Raw genomic sequence first — 27,910 nt, 5'->3', positions numbered from 1 at the left:
GTAAAGCAATATTCTCTTTAAAGCTGATTTGGAACAATATTAATATATAAAAATGCATCTGATTTCAATTGAAGGTGTTTCTTTTCAGGTTTTTATATGTAACTTTAATATTGTGTAAACGCTGTCAACTTAATACAAAGTTCAACTGTTCCAGATATTTTAATAAGAATATATTTGACTCATTTATTTTTTCTTTAGTACAATAACAATATAAATGGCAAATCATTTTGAAAAAAACATGTGTTTATAATATCACGTTTACTATCTTCTCACAAAGTATAAATGGGACTTTAGAAATGAAAATTAAAGCTGGCTTTTGATTTCAGGAAAGGGGTCTTTTGGGGGTCCTTGACACCATAATGTTTGAAAACCCCTGCACTATTGGAACTATTGGAATTTCTGTTTATAATTTGGAATCAATCCTAATGGAATCAAATGACATTCCTTTAACAATCAAATCAAATCACACTGGATAAATTGAAAAGAATACAGGATGTTTTGATATGTATTTGATTCCTAAAGTCCTACTGGAAATTGTGTAATCTTCATCAGAAATATTGCAGTGTATTGGAATAATGTCCTGCTGCCGGACATTTTTACATTCTGAAATACTCTCTTTAAATTGCTTGCGATGTCCAATTGGAGCATTTTTATCCTACTGGTAATTCCAAGTATAACTGGGCACCATGTTTTCTAAATGATCTAGTTTTGGTGTTGTGATTTGGTGAAATCCTATAAGAAAAATTCCTTAAGTGATTTTTAGGACTGTGGTCCTCAACTGGTGCATTGTGACCCAAAAAGGGACACAAGTCTGTTCTGTCATGAGCCACAGGTGGTAAAAACAATGCTAAATGCAACTATAAAATGTCACTTACCACATAATCGTGCATACATAGGATAGCAAAATATTAGGGTTTGTCAACATTTTTGAGGCACGAGAACACGTTTCCCCTGTCTTTTGCTCTTGACATCAAAGGCTCAGCTTGGGTATCATGTTACTATACCAACATTTTTGGCAAAATAAAAAATAAACAGTACAGGTGCTGCATCAACAATGATTTTTCTTCACCTTTACACAAATCACGAGTAAAATGGAAGATTATCAGTTCGTAACCTAAACGTTCCTCGCACAATGCTATCTTATGACATCTAAACACTTATGGCATCTACTATAGCGCATGACTTCAAAGGCAATACATTTTAATTTTTGCATTACATAAACATTTTAGCTCAACTGATAAGAGAGCCGAAAGTGTCATAGAAGCACCATGAAATGCACCACACGGAGGATAGTTCACCTCGAAACTGTCACAATATGTGTAATGAACCACGTGATGCCATCTAAAATCATGGCACAGTCATGTCATTTTCAGGAGCTCAGGCTGTAAATGCAGTGCGTCCAATCAACCTGTTATATCAGTATAATTTTCAAATCTGTCACTTGGGCGTAGGAAAAACAAATTGGCCACCAAGGACATGTTGTGTAATATCCCCTCATCCTCAAAACATGAACAAGCCACGTACAGTAAAAGAAAACGAGACCAAGACTGCATTAAATACGGGTTAATTTGTAACAAGGATGAACATGGTTTTTGCAGTGTGTTTTGTGCTGTGAATTATTGGCTGTGGAGAGCATTAAAATTGAAGAGACATTTTGAAACCATTTAATATGGTAAATTACGTCTATGCATTTTATGTTATAATATAAATCATTTGCAATTTTTTATTTTATAGACATGTTTGTTTACTTTTGTATAATGACCAATTTGGTTCTGTGTTTGGTCGCCACTTGATGTCCAATGTAAAATCAGGGTCCTGAAGCAAAACCAGTTGAGACCCACTGCTTTAAAAGATCTAGCTTTGTTTTGTGTAGTGTTGGAATCCTAAAATAAATTTCCCATTATGATCCTTCAGGATTGGTTGCAAATGATGATTCCAAACGAATTCCTTGAGGATATTTTAATGTTCCCTTCTCTGTCTATATATTTGTTGGCAATGAAATAACATTTGGCAACATAACTTCTGATCTCTCTGCACTTGCATCCTCATACAAACATTTTAATAAAGCCATTGAGCAATCCGCATCCTCCTCCTCATCATCTCATGTCAGTGTTCTCATCCGAAGAGTTTGATGAAGCAGGGGTGGCAGTATGGCTTGTTCTCCTGCTCTTTGAAGCATCCCTTGCTGAGGGGTTTCAGGCAAAAGTGGCACACCAGATGGTGTGGGTGAAACTTGCCACCCATGGCAGTGACACAGCGCCCCAGGATGGGCTGCTGGCACGCCTGGCATACGCTGCCTCTGGACTGGTGGTAGTGGGCTTCACACAAGGGCTGCCCCTCATACTCGAAGAAACTGCCATTCACAAATGGACTATAACATTCCTGCAATGAGAAAAACGAACAATAGAAGTTGGGTTAAGTTGCTAATATAGAGTCATAAATCTTTCTTTTAAATTCAGAAATGGTTTATCTGACATATTTGTTTGTTCCTGTTTGTCAAACAAGTTGTTAAAAAGCTTTCTCAAAAACACTTAAGAAACACAACTTCTACTTGGTGGGGGGGTGCAGTCTTCCTCATTGGTGCCTCCTACCTAGTTCGCCCATTCCCTGAACCGGCCATAGTTTTCAGCGCTTGTCAAGATAAACCAATCACAGTCAATCCCATCTATTTTATAGATATTTTATAAGCAGATTTGTCTCCAATAAAACAAAATTGGCAAAGACAAAGATTTGCAGCTCAGTGGAGAACTTGGAGCACATCAAGCGGCCCCTCTAGGCAAAGCAAACTTTTAAGTCGGACTGTACAGTGTAGACCTTATTCACAGTAGCTCCATGTAAAATTTTTGACATGAATGAGACTGTGAGGGATAGAATTACTGTATCTGTGAATAAGGTCCATCAGAGTCTGAGTGAACTAGATATTTTTTGTTGTTGCACTACAACAAATCAATTCAAATTTGCATGTGGGATACTCCCACTCATCTCTCTGAATTCTGAGCATGAAGCCTTTTCATTGCTCAATGCTCGGAAGATGACGTATGAAAAAGTAAATTGCAGATGCTACTGTAGCAAGTGTTTGATGATTCACAAAGAAGTCTAACAGAAACCAAACTGCAGAGGATAAACAATACGTAATGCTAGCATTTGTTTCTGCAGGTGTACGATTGTTAAAAGATGTTTCTCTGCAAATGTTGGCTAAACAGATTTTATTATCATGTAATGTAGGAACTTTAACTCTCTAGCTGGGTTTCTATCCACATTGGTTTATGCTAATTTGGGGATATCATATGAAAAATGATTAACAAAAAACTGAGATGCAAATAAAGTGTCGAAAATGAGGACAAAAAAATGTCAAAGAATATCGATACATCGATAATTAATCAGAAATTTTCTCTATGTTTATGAGGCATCGATATATTCACAATAGCTGACATTTATATTAGAAGCCTAATTTGTGTGCTTTCCAATTCACTGTCAGTTGGCCTTCTGTTTAATTTAGTCTGATGTAATATCTTTGGGAGACCACAAGGGGGTGATATAACATTTACTGTACTCATTACTGAAGGATGCATCCATGCAGTGCAGGTGCCAGTCCAAAGTTGAGAATCTAGTCACCATACACACAAAAGTTACAGAGATTTCTGACTACTTTGATGAGTTTGCAGGTTAAATGATACTGGTGTGACTGCACAAACGATTAGAAATGGGGATGTTTATTATGCAATTTCTCTCTATGTAGCCTTGAATAGGTTTAATTCAAGCTGTCTAAAAGGCATACTTGTAACTGAATATACATTGTGTAGTCTATATGAAAGATACATGTACACAACAAATCATCCAGTGATGGCTAGAGTAAATATTCAGAATCAGAACTTTATTGATGGGTATGCTTACCCATACAAGGAATTTGTCTTGGTGGCAGGTGCGTCCAGTGCACAACAATACAACAGCAATAAGACAGAGATAATAATAATAATAAAAAAAAATAATAGAATAAAATAAAATATTCTATGTATAAGGATTTGGGTCAAATTTTAGTGAGCGGCGGCAGTGTGCGTACCTTCGTAGAACATTATTCTTTCTAATTTAAAAATTTACCATGTCGTCTGCAGGACACGTCTGGTGTGCGACCCCCTATAATTTACCCTGCTGCTCACACGTAACCAAAGTTGTGTTGAGAAATATGTCTGAAGAGACAAAGACTATGAGCAGCCCTATTTACATCTGAAAACATGCCGAAAATCAATCCCAAGTCTAGTAAGAACACATCTACTACGATGAAAACAAATTTTTACTCCCAGACATGAGACATCTGCTGCTGAATGCCAGGAGTCATGAAGTTCACCAGAGCATTTTATCTGTGTGCTCTAAACCCTAAGTAATTCATTATTTCATAAAAGAGCTCAGTGGCTTCAGCCATTTTCATTTTCTTTTCTATATGCCACAGTTTCCCCTGAAGTGTAGAATTTTCTCTTTAATACATGGAATGGAAATGCTGCTTTGTTCAAATTGTTTTTGCAATATTCTGATTCGCTTAAATTCAATTTCCAACTTGGATAGAAACTTATCTATTCATACATTTGATTTGCTTAAAGGGTAACTAAACCCTAAACCAACTTTTTTTAGTTAATGATCTGTAAGAATGGGGCTTTATTAGTACTGGTCATTGATTCAAGTAATTTTTTTGACATTTGTGTATAAAGTGTTTTAATTCTACAATATATGGTGTAAAAACATCTGAGTGCTGCCCTCTTCAGGTTGAACGGTGGCTACTGCAGTTGAATTTTCCTATTGGCTGTTTGCGGTACTTCGTGACGTAAGCGGTGACAGCTGACGTAAGCAGGTTCCAGCTCACCACGCCTGTCGGTACGAGCTACCACGCCCATGGCAGTATAAAAACCATCTGGTTTCGTCAAAACCACTGTAGCGAGTCAGGAGTTGGAATTGCGAGTATTGAAAACGATCAGGATAGAGTATTTTAGCATCTATTTAGCATAGCATTTATATAGTTATTTAGACTATTTCGTGTAGCCTAGGTAGTTAATTAGCATATTTGTTAGTAGCATAGTATTGCGTCAGTTAGGATAGCTTCAAGTTAGCGTAGATTATCTGTATTTAGTACAGTGGTCAGGATGGTACGTAGGTGTAATGTTGCTGGTTGCAACAGCACTGCTGGACTGTATTGCTTTCCATATAGACTTGGAAATTAGGCGCCAGGGGTTGCACGTCCTTGTTCTGGAAGGCCGCGAGTTCTAGGAGTGCGCAAACTGCATTTTACGCGGGATTGCTTCTCCAATGCAATGGACGTGGAAATGGGCTTCTCCAAACAGCTCGCGCTGAAAAGCGACGCAGTGCAAAACGCTGCTCCTCCTGCATGGACTCCACCACCTCAGCGGCGTCTTGAGTTGAGTGATCATATATATTTGAATCACAATTTATGGTTAGGCTAAAGTTAATCCTCTGGGGCCGACAAACGCGCGTTCGCGATGCGGGAGTGTTAAACGTATTGCACCCTTATACATTGTATTACGGTATTGACTACCTGTATAGTTTTATTTGGAGGTATATGGTTTTGTACATGATGACGTTACGCCTTACGTCACATTCTTCTAAGTTGAGAGAACAGCTAACTGATGTTATGTTCAAGTGAAGCTTGCTAAATAAAAATCCTGCTAAAAGAATAAACATCACTGAACAGCGTTTCGTTTGTTTTTCCTGCACGCGAGTGAAGGTGAATGCGCACTCGGATGCTCAACAGGGAGTTAAAACCGCAGTTTGAGCCAGCGGCTCGAATTGATATGGCTCCGGCCCTGTGTCCACTGACAATTCACCCTCCTCCACTTAAGGTGAAGGTGGGGGAGAAAGGTCCTCGACTTCAAAAGACCGCTCCGTGGCAAAGCTACTTGCGTCACTCCAGTCACTCCATTTTAGAGTCTGACAGCAGCTGTCAATTAATCTGTCACTACGGGTCTCAGGTGCACGCCACCCCCCGCTCATCCCCGCCCTCGGTTCGTCCCCTCTATCCCCGCTGGGGTCTGCCCATTTTCGAGCATTTTTCAAATATTGCTAGTGGGTGGAGTCAGACTCTGAGCAGGGGTTTAGTTACCCTTTAACAGTGAATGTTTATCATAAACAATTTTCCTCTTTCCATGCCAGCATGCTTGTGTGACATCACCTGCTTCTCAGAAAACAAGGAAAAGCTTTCGATTTAGACAAATGTTTTCAAGCTGAAGTCCTGCTTCAAGTGTCGATCTGTTGCACTTTTCCGAGTTGTAAATGGGAAATTCCACATGATCACACAGACTGTACCTCAGAATACACTCTCACTCACCCTGCACACAAAGCATTGTGGATGCCATAGAGCACTCAGAGCTGAGATGTAGTTCTCCATGATGGGCTGAGAGCAGCCCTGACAACGAGAGGCAAAGTGAGACAGAAAACACTGCTGGCAGTACTGCTGCCCCTCACGATCATGAAAACCTGACAAGAAGAAGAATGTTGTTTAAGGGTCCTGACAGAAGAAATTGATTTAAGTGTGCTATCGTTGATACAGAATTATCATTGTAAACTTGCTATTGATTGGGGTCCATTTGTGCCACTAATCAATTGAGAAATTAATAATGAGAGAGAAATGCTGAATTGTATTGTTCTTACATCAGGGAAGAAGAAATGGCATCATCATCATCATCATCACCACAAAAAAATAAAAATAAATGACCCATCCAGTCAAAAATGGCAGCGAATACCAAACGGAGGTGCCATTTTTCAATACCATAGGAGAGTTAAATATATTGGATTCTAAAGCCATTATTTTGTATTCTCCAGTAAATGAATTGGAATTATCTGATTTATTATGTTTATTAAATATATTTATCATTTTAATATATTATTAACATAATTTTTATTATATTTAATCATCTTTATTTTGCAGCAAAATGTTCTCAGAAAATATTGAGATGTGATTAATTGTGATTAATAAATCAGAACATCATAATATTCAAATTGGCAAACGACAACATAGAAATTATGAGAACATTGAAAATAGTTGGCTCTGTGGAAAATCAATGATGGTATGACAAAAAAAACAATCAAATATCTTCAGAAGACTTGAAATACAGCACTTGAGTTGCATTAACTACTTTTCTGACATTATGATGGTGCTTTTTCTCTCATTTTGGATGCCCGACAGCCTCGGGTCAATGTACTTTCATTGTTTAGAAAAGGGCAGCTTGGATATTCTGCATAGTATCTCCTTTTGTGTTTTACAGAAAAAAATCCTTCAGGTTTGGAATGACATAAGAATTTAATTGTTGGGTGAACTATTCATTTGATTGATTTAGAGATTTCTCAGTTGATTTCTCAGTTGGTACACATGGGCCCTCAATGTTCTGACATGCTGAAAGGCTAAATTCATATTCATCCTATATTCAGTGTTCTTCACTTAAAGTATTAATGCTATAAAATTAATGAAATGATTTGGTGTCATGCTCACGATTTTTGACGTAATAGAAACTAATCAAAAGAATATGACTCTGACATCATCCCCTCTCATACCTTCATCTCCAAACGTCTGGCTACATTTCACACAGCCGAAGCATTCTGGATGCCAGTTCTTGTCCAGTGCAGTCACCATTTTCTGCACAGGAATACAACACAGACAGGAATTCTAACAGCAAATAATAAAGCCACGATGGTTTTGGGTTACAAACAAGAAAGAAAATGAATCGTATTGGGCAAGATATGGCAAATAAACATTCTTTCTCTTTAAATTTATAAGGAACAAGATGTTAAATTGCTGCCATAAACAGCTTAGGAGTTATGAGCAATGTATATGAATTTGATATAAACCAAGAAATCTAAAACGAACAGAGCGGGCATATCTTTTATTTTGGATTGCATTTTTATACAGATGTTTGAACTCATCATTAAGCAATACGTGTCACTGAGCACTGTGGGCCCCTCTCATCACAGTCATCAAATAAGACATAAATGTAGACTTACGTTGAGAATGGGCTTGATGCACTGCGCACAGTGAGGTGAGTACAGGGTGAAATAATCTGATTCACAGTACGGTCGGCCGTCTTTCTCAAAGAAATTCTGATTGCCGAGCACAGACTCACACTCGGAGCAAACAAAATGCTCTGGATGCCAAACTTGCCCAAGAGCCGTCACAACCTGAGAGAAATGAGAATCAGATAACTAAGACATTTGTATATTTACTGAAATCAGGATTCATTCTGAAAATACTTTCAATACAGTGCAAGAGAATGTCTTGAGACAGGAAGTATTTTCCCATTCATTTCTTCCATAATGATTTCATAAAATCCTTCATAAAAGAGTTGTAAGCCATGAACAAAACCAACCAAATCCAAGGTGAATCACAACATTACAAACTTTGATTTGAAGCAAAAAAGGTGTTTAAAAATAAGACAAAACGATTCATTAAGGAAAGAACAACAATCCCATGAAGCATTGCGAAATATGAAGTTGAACTAAAACCGATGGGAAAATATAAACCATGATTTAAAGTTGATTATAAGTATAGAAACAATATCTTTTAATTTTATTGCAAAATATTCCATTCCCTATCTGTCATTCACTTGATGTTGTGTTGATGAGTTGACACTAGGGGTCACCCTTGGGAGCCCAGACATCTCTAATCTTTGAGAATAGGCCAATGAGAATTGGTGTGTAGGATTTGCATGCCACTTCCCCGGATATATGGGTATAAAATGCCGTTTGCAAACACACACTCAGATTTTCTTCTTCGGAGCCGAGCGGACCTATTCACAGAGCTGAATTCTCCCCTCACACACAACGGTAGTGCTGAGTAAACACCTCTGGGCACTTCGACAGCTGAGCAGAGCTTCTTATATACGTATATATATGTGTGTGTGTTTTCCTGGTTGCAATCTTTACCTCAACCCTTGTTGCAATTTTTCCCACGACCACTATCGTTGCCTCTCGTATTGGGCACTCCCCACGGCGACAGCGCTTGTGGACGTGTCATGCTATCACTGCGAGGGCATGATTTTGGCAACGTTGTGGTCGCGGCTTTCTCTCGTAAAAGGGAAAGCCACTCCAGCGGCTCCCTGACTCGGTCCTCCTCCCCGCGGGTATGAGGTGGGGTCGGTTAGCACTGGGGGCAATTTGGGGACTTCCATTGGAGCTTCTCCACCGGGAAAATCCCCCACAGACCTCTCATTCCCCAGCATGTGTACCGCCGGCTCATCTCAGAGTGAGTTTGCGGTCATGTTCGCAGCTCGTGAAGCGGATGAGTTTTCGATTACAGCATCGCAGAGAGGGTTGGTTCAGTCTGTCGCCATGCGCAGCCCGGGTGGCTGCGAGCATTGGTATGGAGTGGAATCCCCCGCTCCCCCATGAACCCTTGCGGCCTGATGAACCAAGTTGGCCTATTCGGCAACACCATAGAGGATTTATCAGAAATCCCAGCGATCCTCAGTGGACCATACAACACATCCTACCCTGGCGCAACGCAATGTCTCGCACCCCCGTCTGTTTGTCGCCAAGGGCGTCCCCCTGCGGCAGCAACACCGCCCCAGTAGGCTGGCCCTGGAATCGTGCCACCTGCAGAAAGCAGACGCCACCCGTCTCACGAGCAATCACCAAGAACCCAAGAAGACTTCAAAGCGCTCCCCGAGACGGGCAGACCAGGAAGTAGGAGATCCGCTGTACAAGAGCTGGTAAGAGCACCACTCCTTCCCTCGTGGAGGGCCGGGTGGAAGTTCTTTATTTTCCTTTTTCACAGCATGCCCCAAGGGCCGCAGTACACACATTCTAAGAATGAGCGGTTTTCTAATTTCCTGAGCCTCACAGTCAGTGTCCCCAGTCGTCGTTATTATGACCACTGGGCACCGTTTCTCTCTCTCTCGCAGGTATTGTGCCTCGTGCCCCTGCGTGCCCAGCTGTAGTGAAATCCGCCCCTGATGTGATCGTCTCCATGGGCTACGAGGACGAAAATCTTCCTCCACCATTCCAGGCTGTTCCGGGAGTGGTCACAAGGAGCCAGGTAAGTGCTTTGACTCTAGACTCTAGACTCAGCACAGCCACAAGTGGCACCTCAGGCTCCACCACGTCACGAGGCCCCGCCCGTGTGAATGTCCGACACGATTATTCCCCCTCGTGTGGGGCTTGGGGGCGTGGCTCATGCTCCTTAACCCCCCGTGATGGCAGATCAGTGCTGTCCAACTCGACTACACGATTCAGTTTGCTAGGTCCAGCGGCATCTGCTTCACTACTCATCACGCAGGCTTGTTGCTGTCTGTTCAGCCCCTGGCCAGACCTAGCGTCCCTACAGGAGGAGTTCCCCTAGGCCAGGTCTTCAGGCACGTTGTGGTTATGACAGATGCCTTCCAGTGTGGCTAGGGCACCGCCCTTAGACAGGCCCGCGACTGAGTTGGCACATCAACTGCCTCGAGTTGTTGGCGGTACTACTTGCCCCGAGGAGGCTATTGCTGTTGATCCAGATGGACAAAACTCATCGATTGTCACAACTCGCCTGTTGTCTCCTCTTCTGGAGTCAGCTGCGGCTCAAGTTGCTGAGAGCCAATCACATCCCGGGCCACCTCAACAGCACAGCGGATGCGCTGTTGTGGCAGGTAATGCTCAGGGGAGAGTGGAGACTCCACCCTCAGGGGGCCCAGCTAATCTGGAGTCGATTTGGCCAAGCACAGGTAGACCTGTTCGCTCACCCAGAATCCTCCCATTGTCCGCTCTGGTACTCTCTGATCGAGGCTCCCCTTGGCACAGATGCCCTGGTGCACAGCTGGCCCATTCCCCCAATGAGCCTACATGTACAGATGTTGTGCAATGTCAGGGAGGACAAGGAGCAGATTCTTCTAGCGGCCCCTAAATGGACCCCCCGGACTTCGTTCTCGGACCTCATGCTCCTCGCGATAGCCCCGCCCAGGAAAATTCTCCTGAGGAAGGGCCTTCTTTCTCAGGGACGGGGCACCATCTGGCACCTGCGACCAGACCTCTGGAATCTCCATGTCTGGCCCTTGGATGGGATGTGGAAGACTTAAGTTGACCTGAAGTGGCGTCTGTTCGTTAAATGGTGTTCTTCCCGATGCGAAGACCCCCAGAGATGCGTAGACGGATCAGTGCTTTCCTTTCTGCAGGAGAGGTTGGAGGGACGGCTGTCCCCCTCCACCTTGAATGTGTGTAGCCGCTACATTGGCACATCACAATGCAGTAGAAGGTAAGTATTTGGGGAAGCATGACTTGATCCTCGGGTTCCTGAGAGGCAAGAGGGGGTTTTAACCCCCCCACCCCCAAGTTGCGCCTCATTCCCTCTTGGGACCTCTCCGTGGTCACTCTGTGCTTTCGGAGATCTCCTTTCGAGCCCCTTGAGTCAGCTGAGTTAAAGGCGCTCTCCTTAAAGACCGCCCTCCTGACGGCGCTCACCTTCATCAAGAGGGTAGGGGACCTGCAGGCATTCTCTGTCAGCGAACCGTGCCTGGATTTCAGTCCAGCTTACTCCATGTCATCCTGAGACCCCGACTGGTCTACGTGCCCAAGGTTTCCACAACCCCTTTCAGGGATCAGGAGGCAGACCCAGCCTTGGCGTTGCTGTGCCTGGTGCGTGCTCTTTGAGCCTACTTGGATCGCACGCAGAGCTTTAGAAGCTCCAAGCAGCTCTTGTCTGCTTGGGTGGACAGCGGAATGGAAGAGCTGTCTCCAAACAGAGGATTGCTCACTGGGTTATGGATGCCATTACTATGGAATACCATGCCCAGCATGTGCCACCCCCCAGCTCTACCAGGGGTGTAGCGGCTTCTTGGGCGTTATCCCAGAGCGCCTCTCTAGCAGACATCTGTAGAGCTGCGGGCTGGGCAACACCTAAAAACTTTATGAGGTTCTATAACCTCAGGGTTGAGCCAGTATCATACCGTGTATCAGGTGATACAAACAGGTAAGTTCAGGTCAGCTGGCCAGGTGTACCGCTTCCCTTGAGGTGAAGACGTGCCCTCTTTTCCCAATTGCATTAGCAAAAAAGTGTGAACCCTGGACGTTCTTCCTCCTTAGCCCAGCGGCTGACGAGTCTTTGGAGAGGCACGCTGCTGCCCGAGTACGTGTGTCACTTAGGCCCCCATACTGAGGTAAGTGCTCCACATGTGCTGGTTGTCTAATTAGGTAACCCCATGTGATGAATATTCCGCAAAATGGTTTCCCTGCTGGTAAACCACGTCTTCCTTTGGCAGAGGGCCCTCTGTTCTTGGCCACCGTGTTTGAAGAAACTCCTCCCCTCCTTGGGTAGGACCTACCCTGGTGCTGCTCCTCACGATGTGCGTCCACTCCGTCCCGGTAAAACCATGTGTTGTATTCCACTTAGAAGTCCCCCCCCCTCGGGCCGGGTGTGGTCTCCAAGGTGTCCTCCTCTTAGGAGGGACACCCCCCCAACGTGGACCTTATATGGCCCCCAGCTGAACGATTTGTTCCTTTTTGGGGGAGAACAATAGAGAGAAGGCTACGGCTGGGTAAGCCAGTCCTTAAACTTCTGAGAAGTTAGCCGCTCCCCAAGGTGTAGGGGACCGCTTGATGCCTACCAGTGTGTTGGGGGTAGTTACGTGACAGCTTGCAGCGCTGGCTATGAGGCACACAGAGTTCTGCCGGTCTCACACCGCCAGTCTGCATAACCCGGTTCAGCTCTTGTGGCGTTTTCCATTGGGACCCCTAGTGTCAAATCATCGACAAAATGATAATAATAATAATAATAATTCCTTGCATTTATATAGCGCTTTTCTAGGCACTCAAAGCGCTTTACATAGTATAGGGGGAATCTCCTCAACCACCACCAGTGTGCAGCATCCACCTGGATGATGCGACGGCAACCATAGTGCGCCAGAACGCCCACCACACACCAGCTACCAGCTAGCTAAATGTTGAGTGTGTGACAGATAGGAATGTCATGGTTACTGATGTAACCTCCATTCCCTGGTGGAGGGAACGAGACATTGTCTCCCTCTTGCCACAACACTGAACCAACCACTGAAATGGCCGGGTCTTTGGCTCGGCTCCTCAGTGTGAAACCTGAGTCTGTGTTTGCAAATGGCACTCCTTTTATACCCATACGCAAATCCCACATGCCAATTCAATTGGCCTTTTCTCAAAGATCAAAGATATCTGGGCTCCCAAGGGTGACCCCTAGCGTCAACTCATCGACACAACATCCCGTTCTCTCCATCAGGGAACGGAGGTTATATCAGTAACAATGACGTTTTTTGTTTTGTTTTGACAAATACATGCAAATTTATTCTGAAACGATTGCGTTGTTCACAGTGCATCATGTGAGTTTTCTGATTGGTGGATGTTTCTCTTCAGGATCATGGATAGTGTAGTTCTTCACCAGGAATTCCGATATTAAACACTATTTCTCAAAAAATTACATTGATGATTCCAACAGAAGCATGTACCATTGATTACCAACCTCAGTGCTCATTGTAGGTCTGTCTTAAAAAGGTTTATACGTAATCGTTAAAAATGAATTTGCCTTTGGTTAAAAATGTATTTTTTTACTTCCGGAACCAGACTATTGTGAGTAATGAGTTTAATGAACTACTCTTTCCATGAATCATAAAGAGATTTTTACTTCTGAAAATCTACTGTTGCGCTCTGTATAACTTCAAATCAAGAACACGTATAACATTAAAATATGTTTTTTTGATAGTAATCACTACCTCAAGTTCAACTTTTTAAAACATTTCACCTGTCCTACAACTGGTTTCTGACAGGCAGAACAGTTCCCCTTAGAGGAGGTGGGCACTCCTTGCCTGCTCAGATCTGATTGGAGGAGACCCAACATGCTGTCCAATGAGCCTCCAGAGGCGGCAGGGGGCAGAGCTCCAGCCTGCTGCGGTGAAGTGCTCACAGAGCTGACAAGTGCTGCTGGCTGGTACAAAAAATGGTGTCAATCAAAAACTACAGCCAGACTCAAAAAATATATAATATTAATACTGAATAACAAGTATATTTAATGCATTATGGTGAAGTGTGTAATATTTTGGATGTTAAAATGCAGTCAACTACAAGTAAGCCGTGAAGAGTGAAAACACAGTGGCGCTATCAAAACATTGTTCTTTTATCTGTCCGACATGTCAGCTTCTGACACAACTAATGGGATGAGTTTGGGGCGGGACTACCTGTTTATCTGACCAGTGGCAGATGGGGGGAGTGTTTGGGAAACCTGTTTGGAAACTGTTACTCTTTGTGCACATTATTTAGTACATGCTTTAACTGTGCCAACATGAGTATCAAACGTACTGTGCTTTGGACTCTGAAGTCTGACAGAGATGCCATTAATTTGTCCAGCTCTAGATTAGCAGATGTAGCTGAAGGTTTCACTGAACTAGAAGCACAGAGATACATTTCACACACATAAACACTTAATGATTAAATACACAGCAAAACACATATACATTTGAGCTTTCCCCATATAGCTGAAATATATTTAAACTAAGACGTATGTTTGTAATTAGAGGTACTGCGGTCCAATATTTATCTAAAGAGATATTTAAACAGCTATAAAGATAAATATACACAAAAATATACTAACCCAGGAGGGGATGGCCCAGACTTTGAAGATTTTTCATCTTTTTTGGTGGTGGGGAACTGGGCCAAAATCTCATCTAATGAAGACAAAGAGAGGACCTTAATACTGCACACTGTGCCATTTACACTGAATACTGTTCAGCAATTTTAGAATAAAAAAATAAATATTATGCATTATGCAATCATGAATGTTTAAAATAGGTGTATTCTACATTGTTGTCACATGACCTCACTACATTGCATGTTTAATTAAGTAAGTTTTGTCCAGTTATCATCTTCATAATAAATTACTAGGTTCAGGTATGAAACTCAAAATGATACAAGCTGATGGGTTCTTTTAACTTGTTATTTGTTGGTCAATCAGCTCGCTCACATGCGATTTGTCAAGCCAGTCGGCTCACAATAGGCTGCGTCCGAAACCTGGAAAATGCTGCCTCTGTATAAAGAAGTAGGAAGGGACCGAGGCACGTCTGAATCCAGTCTTCATGTCACATCCTGTCTACTGAGATACCTTCATCTGATCGATTTTTGAAGGCAGCATAGATGTATCCTTTGCTGCCTATGAAATCCCACAATCCTGTGCGTGCGGATCCATGACGGTTGAGCTGAAGAAAAAAATTGGCGGCTGAAGAGACGGTTGTTTTGTGCATAAATGTACGTTTCTATTCACTTTTACCAACTTTGATTCAATTTCTAGCAAGACAGTAGTATTGTATTTATTAAATATACACTTGGTTATCGCCAAAAATCTCTTGATTTTGTTCTAGATTATTAGACCATTCAGTCCAACCGAACCATAATGAAGCAGACACGTAAACTTTAGTGAACACCAGATGGCAATAATCAGTTGCTGGTATCCTAGCAATAATGTGACGTTACATTGCCTCAGTAGCCTGTCCGAAACCAGTTTCTGGAGGTACCTTTGTATGCAAATGCTGTCTGTCGAGTCATTGACTGATAGGGCAGTGAGGCAACAAGATAGCTACCTTTGGTTTAGCTTGCAGCCATGGTGTAAGCTGTCCTTTGACATGCTATTGGGTAGCTGATCAACCTACATCTAAATTTGCTCAGTTTGCAGGAAGCCAGTTTCACTGCAGCATACTGCGAAAGTTTTCTATGAACCCTCCTCCTCCCCAGCTCCACCAGTCTAGATCTGTTACATGAGGATTGTATTTATGTGTAATTGTGAAGCAGCATGTCATGCATGCTCATTGCACCCATAGGCGGAAATCGCGGGGTCGGGGGGGTCCCCCCCTAAAATATAATTAAAATATGTGTATTGTAAATAATATAATGATATATTCTTAAAATAATTGTTTAAGAAATAAAATAATACAAATGCAAACGGTGCAACAACAAAAAAAACCCTTGGTGTCCCCTTCAAAAATTGCTCTTGAGAATTGTTATGATTATTGTCCCCCCCAAAATTTTGATGAAATTTTCACCCTTGGTTGCACCATTTCTTGTGTTTTGTCTAACTGTGCAGCAACATGTCCATATGCTTAATTAAGCATGTCTGTGTATGTTCTAGCAGTAGCAAGTCTCCATACTTGCTCTGCAGCATAGCAGATCAAGTCCACCAAGACCAATGTCCGATCAACATGTCATACCCACATTAACATGCTCAATCTTTCCAAGAGTTGTCATGACTGAAATGCTGTCATGTTGCATTTAAATCCAACTATATTTAAAAATGTAAAAACGTAAAAGTATTTTAAGTAAAATTTTATCAAGTCAGTAAATCAGTTTATTTGTGGACTTCAAATGGACGGTCAAGTTTTTTGATTACATTACATTGTGAGATACTGTCTCTCACGCAATGTGCTATTTTACTGCACATTTTGGAAAATGTACTAATAGGTCATGTGACTATTTAATAGCTGTGTCCCAAAATCACATACTTCTGCTGTATTCAACACCATTTTGTAGTGTAAATATTGTGAAAATGTATACACTAGATGGCAAAGAGTGCACAGCGTTATAGTGTGTCAAAAGAGTATAGATTTATTAAACAAGGATGGTAGGTCGTATTTCATTCTGAAAAAAGTGAACAGATTTATTAAACAAGGATGGATTATATACAGAGCTAATAACTGCCAGGGGCAATAACCAGTCTTTGTGCATACACACACACATTACACAACCTTCTAAGCAAATATGAAGTCAGCACACACACACACACACACACACACACACAAACCTGTGATGTTGAACTGTGTGGCATTGAGCTCCTGCAGTAAATTATCAAGTTCACTCAGACCACCTCCCAGAACTGAAGAGGAAGTGAAGGCAGGAGGAGGCTCTGCGGTGCACGGTGAGTGCGGCTTACATACTGTACTGCGGAAAAGTTCCAGAACCATTGGTTAACACCACATTTGTGATCTAACAAAGGGTTAGTGCACCCAAATATGAAAATTCTTCTATTTTCACGCAAAGCTATCGTATGACTTCAGAAGACTTGGAAAATAGCATTGGCGATTTATGTACGCTACCGTCGCGTGCTGTCTAAATGGATCAAGACGTGCTTGCCCGAATCAGCGGGAGAAACCTCCGCGGGGCAAGGAACACTGGCAGCATCTCTAGGCAGTTGATGTGCCAATGCAGCCACAACCCTGTCCAGGCGGCCCGGGAAAGCATAGCGGACATCCGCGCGTCAGCCTCAGACTGGGCGAGCAGACCCGAAGGTGGCAGCCCAGATGAGTCATTAACGCCATACGCCGCTGTGACGCTCTCCGGTGCAGTGGCACAATCATCATCCAGCTCGCGGGGTCCGAATGAGACAACGGACTGGCCGCGAGGCGAGCCGGTCTTGCATCGGACACGGACGGAAGCAAACGAGTGTGCTGGGGGGTGGGGGTTTGTGGGGATTTACCCGGCGAAACCGAGCCCATTGCTCTCCCCAAATCGCCTTCATCACCCGCCGCGCCGGCCTTAATCCCGAAGGAAAAAGGCACAGCGCGGAGGGTGGCTGAAGTGGCTTTCCCTCAGACGGGAGAAAGCCGCGATTGCAACATTGCCATGGCTATGTTTTCGCAATGAGAACATAAACCATTCATAAATGCTGCCTCCATGTGATCGCAGCCCAGATACTCGAGGCAGCACTTAAGACCGCCAGGAGCGGAAAGAAAACAGCCGCATCCAGGAACTACACAGAGGCGGAAAGACATCTTTAAAAAGACGTGTCCTGAAAAGGACGTTCAACCCCTGCTGTGTATTGCTCTTTTGTGAATGAAAATGCTCTCTTTTAGAGGGGAAAGATACTTCTTTTTTAGAGGTATACACTCTTTTACAGAAACGCTGTCGAAGCGCCCAGGGGCATGGACTGCACAGCGTGCATGAGAGGGAGAAAGCCGCTGGGAACGCACCGTAGATCCAACAACAATGCTCTGATAGAGGTAAGTGGAACAGTAGTGAGACTCAGCTTACTGCTGCACAACCGCTCCTCTCCGAAGAAAAAATCTGACAGATGCAGGCCCGCTTCCCTTTATACCCATATGTCCGGGGGCGGGACATGCAAATTCTGTCTACGAATTTCTCATTGGCCTTTTCTCAAGTTCAGAGGTACGCAAGGCTCTCAAGAAAGACCCCTTGTGTCACTACATTCGACACAACGTCGAGTGAGTGACAGAAGTGGAACTAACGTTAAACAATATGCATCTTAACTGCTTAAATTATTGCTTCTCATTCAGTAGTACTAACATTTGGTATATTCAATATGCAAACAGCCGTTTGGGATTGAACAAGTTACTTACTGATTTCAAAATGAATGCAAAGACATATTTTTGAAATAGTGAATTATGTTTATTCACAAACAGCCAGTATGCGCTGCTTTTGGTCCGCTTCATCCTGCTAGATTTTTCATGATGGTATGACGTTATAGTAAGATCATATTTGTCCTCATATCTGCGGTTGCAATTTGGAAATTAAAAACAGCCGTTAGCAATCTGTGTTTGTGAGATTCACTGGTCATATGTGTTAGGAATGACATGAGGGTTAGTATAATGAAAGTATTTTCATTTTTGGGTGATTGATCCCTTTAAGTTACAGAAAATTTAGTATGAATATTACATGTGGAGATGAACATATTATACAGTTGGAGTTAATGCTTTACTATTGGCATTGTGTTCTCAAGAGCTCTAATACCTGTAAAGTTTGTCTGGGTTTGAGTTCTGAGAGTCGTTTGACTTCATTACGGCAGAAACAGTCTGTAAAAGAGATGAACAGAAAACACACAGTTTTTAAAAGTGTTAAATGATTTAATTGATTTAGCTGTGAAACATCACAGATGTGAGTTTGCGATTTATGTATGTCTCACGGCATACTTGTTGTGGCGTGTATGCAGGAGGAGGTGGTTGGGTCTGGGCAGGATCTTGAGCACTGGACGAGGGGTCAGAGGTCACTGGAGGGTCAGAGGTCAGCAGGACAGGACAGCGGGTCAGAGGGAATGCTGAATTCTCCAGATCAGCAAGAAGAGCATCTACAAACACAAAGTGAGTTATAGATTTTAATATCTATTTTCCTCTGCACTGTATTTATTTATTTTTATAGCATGTATTTTTTGCTGTGGTGCTTTTGTTTCAGTGCCTTCAGAAAGTATTCAATTTTGAGAAAAATGCCCTTAAGTTTTTGTCACTTTTAGTGCCATTTTTACCCCATGCCCCAATTCTGAACCTGCTTCATAGGTATGAATCTCAAGAGTATCTTTATCTTGCTTTCTGGCAAAAATATCAAAACATTCTTAAAACAAGAAGAAATTACTCAAGAAGCAGAATGACAGATGTTAAGCCCTTTTTAGATAAATTGAGCATAATTTGGTGGGATTATTCTTAAGAAAGTTTTTTTTTTATGGTTTATGAACTACTTTTAGGTAGTAACATTACTTATTTAAATGTACAAAACAGAGTGAATATTTAGCTTTTAGACAAAAGAGGTGTGAGAGAGAAGGATGATTATTTTGTTTTATTTTAAGAAATTGTTCAAACAGAATAACACATCAATTTTTGCCATGCCAAGACAATAACTGCACAAATGTTGTAAGTTAGTTTCACGCAAGCAGATCTTTGAGTAAACGGCAAAAGGTCTGTGCTCTACAGCAGTTCCAGTTATAGTGTAAAAACACAGAAGAGAATTAGCATTTCTGAGCCATGGGTTCTTTAAGGGTTTTCCTATGGGTTTTTATAATGCCGGTTTTGGATTTAGAAGTAAAATAAGGTGTTGCTAACAAGGTGCTAGATAAGAAATGTGTGTTGATAAAGTGTTATTTGCTCAGAAATTACAGAAGTTATTTTAAGTCATAATTTTAAATTCATTAAATATTGTACATTCAAAATGTTTACTGAATTAAAAATATATTTTAGGATAAAGAGTGCATGTTTTCCACAGTGTTTCCAATAATTGAATGCAATGAAGGGTGAAATTTTATTTATACTATAATACAAATATGACAAATATAACAAATCATTTATTTGCACCAATACAGTAATTAAAAAAAAGCAATATTTACCTAAATCTATTTATTTATTTATTTTTTGATGATTTTTTATAACCCAACAATCATTTATTGTTGTCCAGCCCAGTTTATTATTATAATATAATACTGAATTATTATTATAAATTTGTTTTATACAATAGTAATATATTTCTGTCGTACTTCACTGGAGCTTTTATTTGGACTGCTGATGCCGTGTAAATTGTTCATCATGTTCCTCATTACAAAATCTGGTGAATAACGCTGTCACCGCCTCACTTTAAGCGGCATCAAATGTTTGGCATTGCGCGAATGGGTGCGCCTGCAGCACTTTGTCTTCACAATGCACGTGAACCGCTCCGAGACAGCTGAAAACAGTGTATCCGCGCGTGAACACAGAACAATGCGTTTTGCGCAGCTTTCCTCCCGGGGCCCTCCGATGTCCGGGGCCCCCACACAATTGCGTGGTTTGCATGGTGGTTAACACCGCTACTGTAGGCACGTCCACACACATGCATTTGCTATTTTGGCAATTTTACAACTTTTACCATATGGGTCTATAGGATGCGATAGACTCCAATGCTGAAAATACAAAATAGTTTAAAAACCTGATACAATATGATCCTATGCTCTAATTCATTTTCGATGTGGCATGTAATGACACTGATGTTAATGGAACCATAGAGTATCTATGACAAGAAAGTATGTATACTTGTTTAAAGGAAGTTTGATGTAGCATCAGACTCAAACATTAAGCAGAATGAAAGCAAGAACAGGCATATGAAGGACAGACGGTGTAAAGATAATTAGAGCAACATTTACAACAGGATGTCATGAGGAATGACTTTTGCAGGCACACTTTCGCTCCGTTCAGAAAGGAATACTTGCATGCTGCACAGTATATCCTGTATTCTGCTTATTATTTATGTAAAAAAGTGTGCCATATGAAACAGCTAACTTTTCAAACAGTAGAAGTCACATTGGTGTCACATTATTTCATCATTTTCTTTATTTACATGTTTAATTCATTGGCTGTTGCCAGTTCTCATCTCAGAAAAAAAAAAAAAAACAAATCTGTTTTTCAACACAATTTCATGAAAAAATGTCTGAACTATTCACAGACCAGACAAATCCACAATGCTCTGTTATATACTGCACATTTTGGCAAATGTAGCAGACCATCAGGATACTACTACTGTGCACAGTATACATACTGCACAAATAGTATGAACAGTGGTATACTACTCCGAACTTAGCCATATAGCCTGCTTGCAAAATGTTGCATCATGCTTGCTTGCTTCAGTACACACTATATTGTCGCAATAAAGAATGTGCTATGCTCTGTATGTTGTACATTTATGGCATGGTTTAAAATGACATGAACTTTTTAAGCCAATCTTGAGACACTAATTTAATAAATAAAATAATGAAAGGTGAATGATGAATGCATCCAAGCCTCTAGGTATCAGTGTAAGTCCAAGAAGAAATCAACTGAAAAATTACTGATTGCCCCTTTAATATTCTAGGAATATTCCGAGTTCAATACAAGTTAAGCTCAATCAACAGCATTTGTGGCATAATCATGATTACCAATTATTTATTTATTTTACAAAAAAAGCAAAAATGGAAGTTACAGGCACTTACAATGGAAGTGAATGGGGGTCAATATGTAAATGTTAAAATACCCACTGTTTCAAAAGTATAGACACAAGACATAAAGGATATGTATATTAACATGATTTTACTGTGATAAAATCACTTACTAACTGCATCTGTGTAAAGTTTTTCCAATTTTACAACTTCACTGCCATGATGATGATGTAATGTCAACAAACCCTAAAATGACTGTAAATATGACAATTTTAACAACTTTACAGCTCAAATAATGCACAATTTTAAGTAAAAAAAAATTCAAGTGCTTTTATAAAATTATAAGCGTCACATTTCTGTTTTTAAACCCTCCACAAGTGACCCCCATTGACTTCCATTGTAAATGCCTCAGTGTAAACTCTATTTTTGCTTTTTTTAAAGAAAAGGAGGGACAAGTCAAAATACATTTTTGTGGTGATCAACATTATAACACAAATGCTGTCGATTGATCTTAACTTGTATTGAACCCGGAATATTCAATATTTGGCTATTGCCATTTGGTGGTACTACTGAAATTCTTTAAGTTAAAGGTCTAATTAGAAAATGTCTGAGAAAGTACCAGTGTGTAGCTTCTGTGTCGCTTATGTGCTATGTGTAGCTCAATATGGGTTTGACAGCGTATCATAAAATTTCAGCGTGGACGTAATCCTGTTCTATCATTTGTCGATCATCTCTATGATACATTTAAAAATATAAAACACCAAAATATGACAGAATGTATTTTATTCTATTATTTACTTATTGTCTTGGAAATGCTTTGAACATTTGACCTATCTGGCATACTGTAGATCCGTTTGTGATAGATACACGTGCCGAGTTGCTTGAAGACCCTAGGTATGTAATCATTTTTGGTGAAACACACATGCATTTCAGGGTTAACACAAGGTAGAGTGGATTCAGTGGATTGAATGTCAATTATAGAAAACACACAACAGGCACATTAACAAGAACACACAGACAGAAGATTACGTACCAAACATAACAATACGAGGACTGAGAGGGTAGTTAGATGGATCAGGACCTCCTGAATAGAGAAAGACAGAGACACCGAACACACACAGATAGACAGCGTCAGCCGCTAGGACATTACACAGATACAGAGCAAAGCTCAAAAGATGCCATATTAGTTTTAACTCCAACAATGTCTACACCACAAAAGGGACAGAACGATTGACACTTAGGAGGAAGAGTGTTGGTCTGTTGATAGCTTGTCACCGCTGGTGTACTCATTATCTCTCTGTTTTTCTAATTATAAGCAGCAATGTAACTGAGCTATCACAATACATCATAAACTGTAGATCTTAAAGGAACATTCCACCCAAAAATACAAATTCTGTCATCATTAACTCTAATGTCAGTCTAAACCCATATGATTTTCTTCTGTGGATCACAAAATGAATGGTGACCAAACATTCAAACGCATTGTAAATTGCTGACAAGACACACAAACCAATGGTGTTTAACGTTAAATCTAGAGTAACATGTCTTGATGCACTAAGTTTGAATGTGTGCATGTGCGCACGACTTGAACGGGGGCTACAGGGGTGCAGGGCTGCCCCTTTTGTTCACAAATCTAAAGGTGCCTGTAAGAGCGCAGATATTTAAGCAGAGGTGTCTCTACTACAGCACAACACCCCCGCTCAACAACTGTTGCCGCAATATTTTTTCAAATCTAGCAATAAGTCATAATTTTCTATATTTTTGAAAACAAGTATATATATACTTGTTTATATAATATATATATATATATATATTTTGACATAAGAACATGTATCAGCCGTACCAAGAGACTAAACATTTGGTCTAAATTAAATGGTGGTGTAGGTTCCACGTACTTCAAACTTTTAGACGTTGAATCAACTTCATAAATAAAGAAACTTCATCAAAGAAAAAACTTTTTACAGCAAAACAATTAAAAACACATAAAGAGCAAAATTGAAGTCAAAAGTCGGCACACTTTGACCAAACACAAATATATTCAAGAGCAGGGGATTGTGGGTAGTGTCTTCTGCCACAATGCTTCTCCAGTAGTCAGTAGTCATGAATTTTCAAGACCTTTCCATGACTTTAACAAATGGATAACATCATTAAAGATATGAGTCTAAATCCCACATATTTCCTGATTTTCTGTGGTAGAGCCTGTCTTTATAGACTTACAACATTGGAATTTAAACTTCCATTTCACAGAGGTGCACAAAGTTTCAAATTGGGGTGTGTTTGAGGGTCAGTGATCAAACTGAGCATGCTCAAAAGCCTGTATGTTCTACCTTCACCACCAGACTTGATATTGTATGTGCTCACTGAGTTAAAGTCTGGTCTGTTACAGTTTGATACATGCTTTTGTCATTTTGTACATAATCATAAACTACAGTTATTTTAGTCAGAGTAAAATGTACTATAACGAACGAATATGACATGATGAAATATTAATTACATTTAATGAACATTTTCATAAAAATACAAAAATAACCACTAAAACTAGAGTGACAATTAACACTGGTGGAGGGTCAACATTTTCTGTAAAAAAATGACTTCAATTTAGTCTGTTGTGTGCTTTCATAAGACTTGGAATATAGCACATACAGACCAATGTACCACTTTTAGAATATTTCTATGTGCTTTTTGTCATATTTGGAGTTTGACAGCCATGGTTACCATTAACTTTCATTATATTGCATAGAACAGCATGACAATTCTGCAAAATATCTCCTTTTGTGTTCATCTAAAGAAAGCCATACTGGTTCAGAATGACATGAAGGTGAGTAAATGATGACAGATGACACAGTATGTGTATCATCTAATAAAGTAGATTTTGGATTTAACAAATGAATGCAAACAAATAAAGTACTATTTCTAAGCACTGAGAATTCTGAAAGAATACTGCATGAGCCTGATGTTGGCAGACACACCAACCCTGCTGATGTGTGTGAATATCTGTGCGAATCAATCCAGACAAATTGTAATTCCTTCCTTTAGTTTAGGATGTGATGACTTCTACACATTTCAAAGAGATGACTCAATAAATAGTTAATGTGTTTGTGTGTCATTAAAGCATGTTTGAAAGAACAATGCCTGTTAGCAGATCATCCTGGAAGAAGTTTGTTTTAGTCCATTTTTAGAAGTTATTTTATCATCCAGTTTAAAAGCGATTCATGCTGTATAATCTAAACAGACTCTCAGAGACACACTCTCTCTCTCTCTCTCTCTCACACACACACACACACACACACACATGCATGCTCATATAAGGAGATTAAGTTGTCTTCGCTGAGAATGCTAACCATATTTAGAGCTGTATGTCTGTTTGGCTTGACAATTCTGCCATAAAGCAACCCACTCTACATTCAGCTGACAAATCACCTCCAAAAACACGACAAACATGAGAGCAGAAGAGGAATTGAATTAAGCCATAAATCAATCTGTAATGTTGATTTAATAATTCATGATTGATGAGCATTTTTCAAATCACTAAAATGAATGCCATTTAACTGTAGCATCATCACACAACATATATCATGGTGCAGTGATGGGATCAGATGATAATACTTTGGTACTGAGTGTTTACATCATAATACTACTCCAGTGTACTACCAAGAATTTGGAAAAATAATACAACTTGAAATATGTTATCATACACACAATAGTTGATACTATGACACCTATTTTACATTGCATTTATTTCACTATACAGTATTTCATATGTTAGTTTTGATTCATGGACTATGGTGGAAGACAGGGGTGTAGCAGTCATTTTAAAATTGGGGGGACACAGCTGACAGTAGGTGGCTCGCACAGACCCAACATTTACAGTGCAGTATTAATATATTACAGAATATATTAATATATACATTTGAGTATTATATATATTATTTAGTTTTAATATTTGTAGTACTGTACTTTAAAGATTAAAGTATTGCAAAGTAATTGCAAAATTCATGTTGTGGAGCTCTTGCTTCTGTTTCACACATGACAATAAAAGACTGAGCACAAGCTGGTCCTGAATAAATGATTTAATCAATTACAATAATGACAACTGTGCATGTGCGTTTTTACTCTGTGCCTACAGACCTACAAAGAGACTTTAGTAGAGGTATTAAGCATTACAAGAACAAATCAAATCTATCATTTCCCTACAGTTTGTGAGCTGGTGAGCATGACTTTTATAAAAAGACAACAATAACAGTCTTATTTTAAATAACGGCCGTACATTTTCATGTATAAAAAGCGTATCTACATATATATTCACAATTTAGAAAGCATCTAAATTGACTAAAGGCGACACAGATCACCCTAACACGTTACACAAAACAACTATTTGCAGCACAACTAATATGACGAAAGCGCTAAAACCTCTATGAATTCTTAATAACAACTATTTAAATACCCCCATATTTTCCCTTTGATCAAGGAAACAATTAAATAATTGAGCGCAAAGCACTGTGGGTTTCCCCATAGCCTCCATTTTTTATTCAATCATTTGAGTCCATGGATTTTTCAAAGTTCAATAAACTTAGATATTTGAGTTTTGAGCCCAAAACTTGACATTTCAAGTAATGTATAATTTAGACAACTTGATTTTCTTGCAACATTAGAGTTTACAGTGCACTTTAAAATCATTATAAATGAATGTGACTGGTATTTACTTCAAACAGTGTATAAGAGGGCTTGCAGAATCTTTTTAATAGTTTTTCACCAACTGTTATAGGCCTAACTATTTGCTAACTTGGCAGAAACTACTCTGAAAAAGAGTACCATATAAATACCATGGTATCTGATACTATCACTGTTACCATGGCATTGTCCAGAACACATGGTACTATGGTACAAGCCCAAAAAACATGGTCTTGCTACTGTGTAAGGTAACCATGTTTGTTTGTTTTTTGTTAATGCATAGTTATATAAAAATGTTCAATTTGGTTCGTTACTAAAGAAGAAATGAATAGGCTAAAAATGAAAAAGAAAATGTATAATCCTCTTCGACAGAATTATCCTAATAAAATGACCGTGGAGGCCATTTTACACTCTTTTTACCCCTCAAACGTTCCCAGATGTGAGCAGATGTACTCTGAGACAAGGATACTGTAGATCGTCCACTCTGAAGACAATGTTCACTACTTTATTAATCTTTACAAACATAAGTGACAATCGTGTTAAATCTGTAAAGCTATTTGTAATATTAGAAGACATCATGAATCATCATGGGCATTCAGTTTACAGAATTCAGATTGGACAGATGTGTGTATTTATAGACTGCAGCCTACAATCTTAAGAACTATGGTTCTGAATAGCACGAAATATAGAACAGATATAGTTGAGAACCTCAAACCTCTCTGTATTAAAGGCTTCTTCGGGTAGATACTGTCTGTATGTCTCTAAATGGTTATTCAAAATGTTTACGTTGAACCTTTAAGAAACCTTTCCTTTTTAGAAAGTATAACATATAAAGATGCTTCAATGGTTCTTAGCTTCTGCTGAGAACCCACTTCTTACCAAGAACCATTTTTCCCATTACTCTTGATCTGAATATGTGGTTCTTTGGAGATTAGGACAAATCTTGATGTTGTAGGAAAGGTTCTTCAGATCAGTGTATTCACATAGAGCACAAGTGCACACATGCTTTTCTAAAGAACAACTATAAAATGAAAAGTTCTTAATGATGACATCAGACTGTAAAACCCCTCATGGTTCTGACAGAAATCTTTAATTTTATGAGTGCAGAACAGAATGGTTCCGTTTCCTTCAAACGTGTTTTTGTCCATTACCATGATGCTTTTCATGTACATTTTTTATAATTAGGCTATATTGTTTGTGATGAATACAGTTTTTTAAAGAAATTCAACCGGGACGCAGCTCTCCATCCATTCCTTATTCCTCTTTCAATTGCGCCTGATGAAGTAATGAAAGAAACATCTTTAGAAACGCGTCATAAAGAATTAGATAATACATACCCAAGTCGTCCATCTGTAAAAAATCGAAATAGTATTCGCGATGAAAGTACAAAACAGGTTATATTGTTGAAATTGATTTGTAAATTCTTCTTCTTGGTCGCAAACTACTTCTGAAGGCGGAAATTATCCTCGTTCGTGCCAAATACGCTTCCAGGCTGAGAGTTTTCCTCAGACTGTCCAGTTTCCCTTTATTCCCGTGGATGTAACGGGCCCGAAGAGGCGGGTCGATTGAAGGGGCGTTCACACAGGCGTACTTTTCGAGTTCAACTGTGGA

At 40.2% G+C, this 27,910-nt stretch overlaps 1 protein-coding gene across 2 annotated transcripts; it reads right to left on the bottom strand.

The window, feature by feature from the left end:
* Positions 1 to 131: 131 nt before the first annotated feature.
* LOC127633114 (transforming growth factor beta-1-induced transcript 1 protein-like) lies at positions 132 to 27,910 on the bottom strand. 2 transcript variants are annotated; one of them, XM_052111989.1, is made up of 12 exons: positions 27,637 to 27,910; positions 22,662 to 22,712; positions 18,894 to 19,048; positions 18,715 to 18,776; positions 16,772 to 16,908; positions 14,576 to 14,648; positions 14,284 to 14,368; positions 13,730 to 13,912; positions 8,002 to 8,175; positions 7,555 to 7,636; positions 6,332 to 6,480; positions 132 to 2,382 (listed from the first exon to the last, which is right to left on the bottom strand). In XM_052111989.1, exons 1-12 carry the CDS (start codon positions 27,647 to 27,649, stop codon positions 2,116 to 2,118), a joined length of 1,431 nt encoding a protein of 476 aa, XP_051967949.1. In that variant the 5' UTR covers positions 27,650 to 27,910; the 3' UTR covers positions 132 to 2,115. The 2 variants fall into 2 exon arrangements, with proteins under 2 accessions (XP_051967949.1, XP_051967950.1); XM_052111990.1 differs by lacking the exon at positions 22,662 to 22,712 and having other exon boundaries at positions 133 to 2,382; positions 27,637 to 27,906.

This window comes from Xyrauchen texanus, chromosome 40, assembly GCF_025860055.1.
Source record: "Xyrauchen texanus isolate HMW12.3.18 chromosome 40, RBS_HiC_50CHRs, whole genome shotgun sequence".
In the NCBI taxonomy this organism is placed as follows: domain Eukaryota; kingdom Metazoa; phylum Chordata; class Actinopteri; order Cypriniformes; family Catostomidae; genus Xyrauchen; species Xyrauchen texanus.
This window is presented reverse-complemented; position numbering and strand designations above follow the sequence as displayed.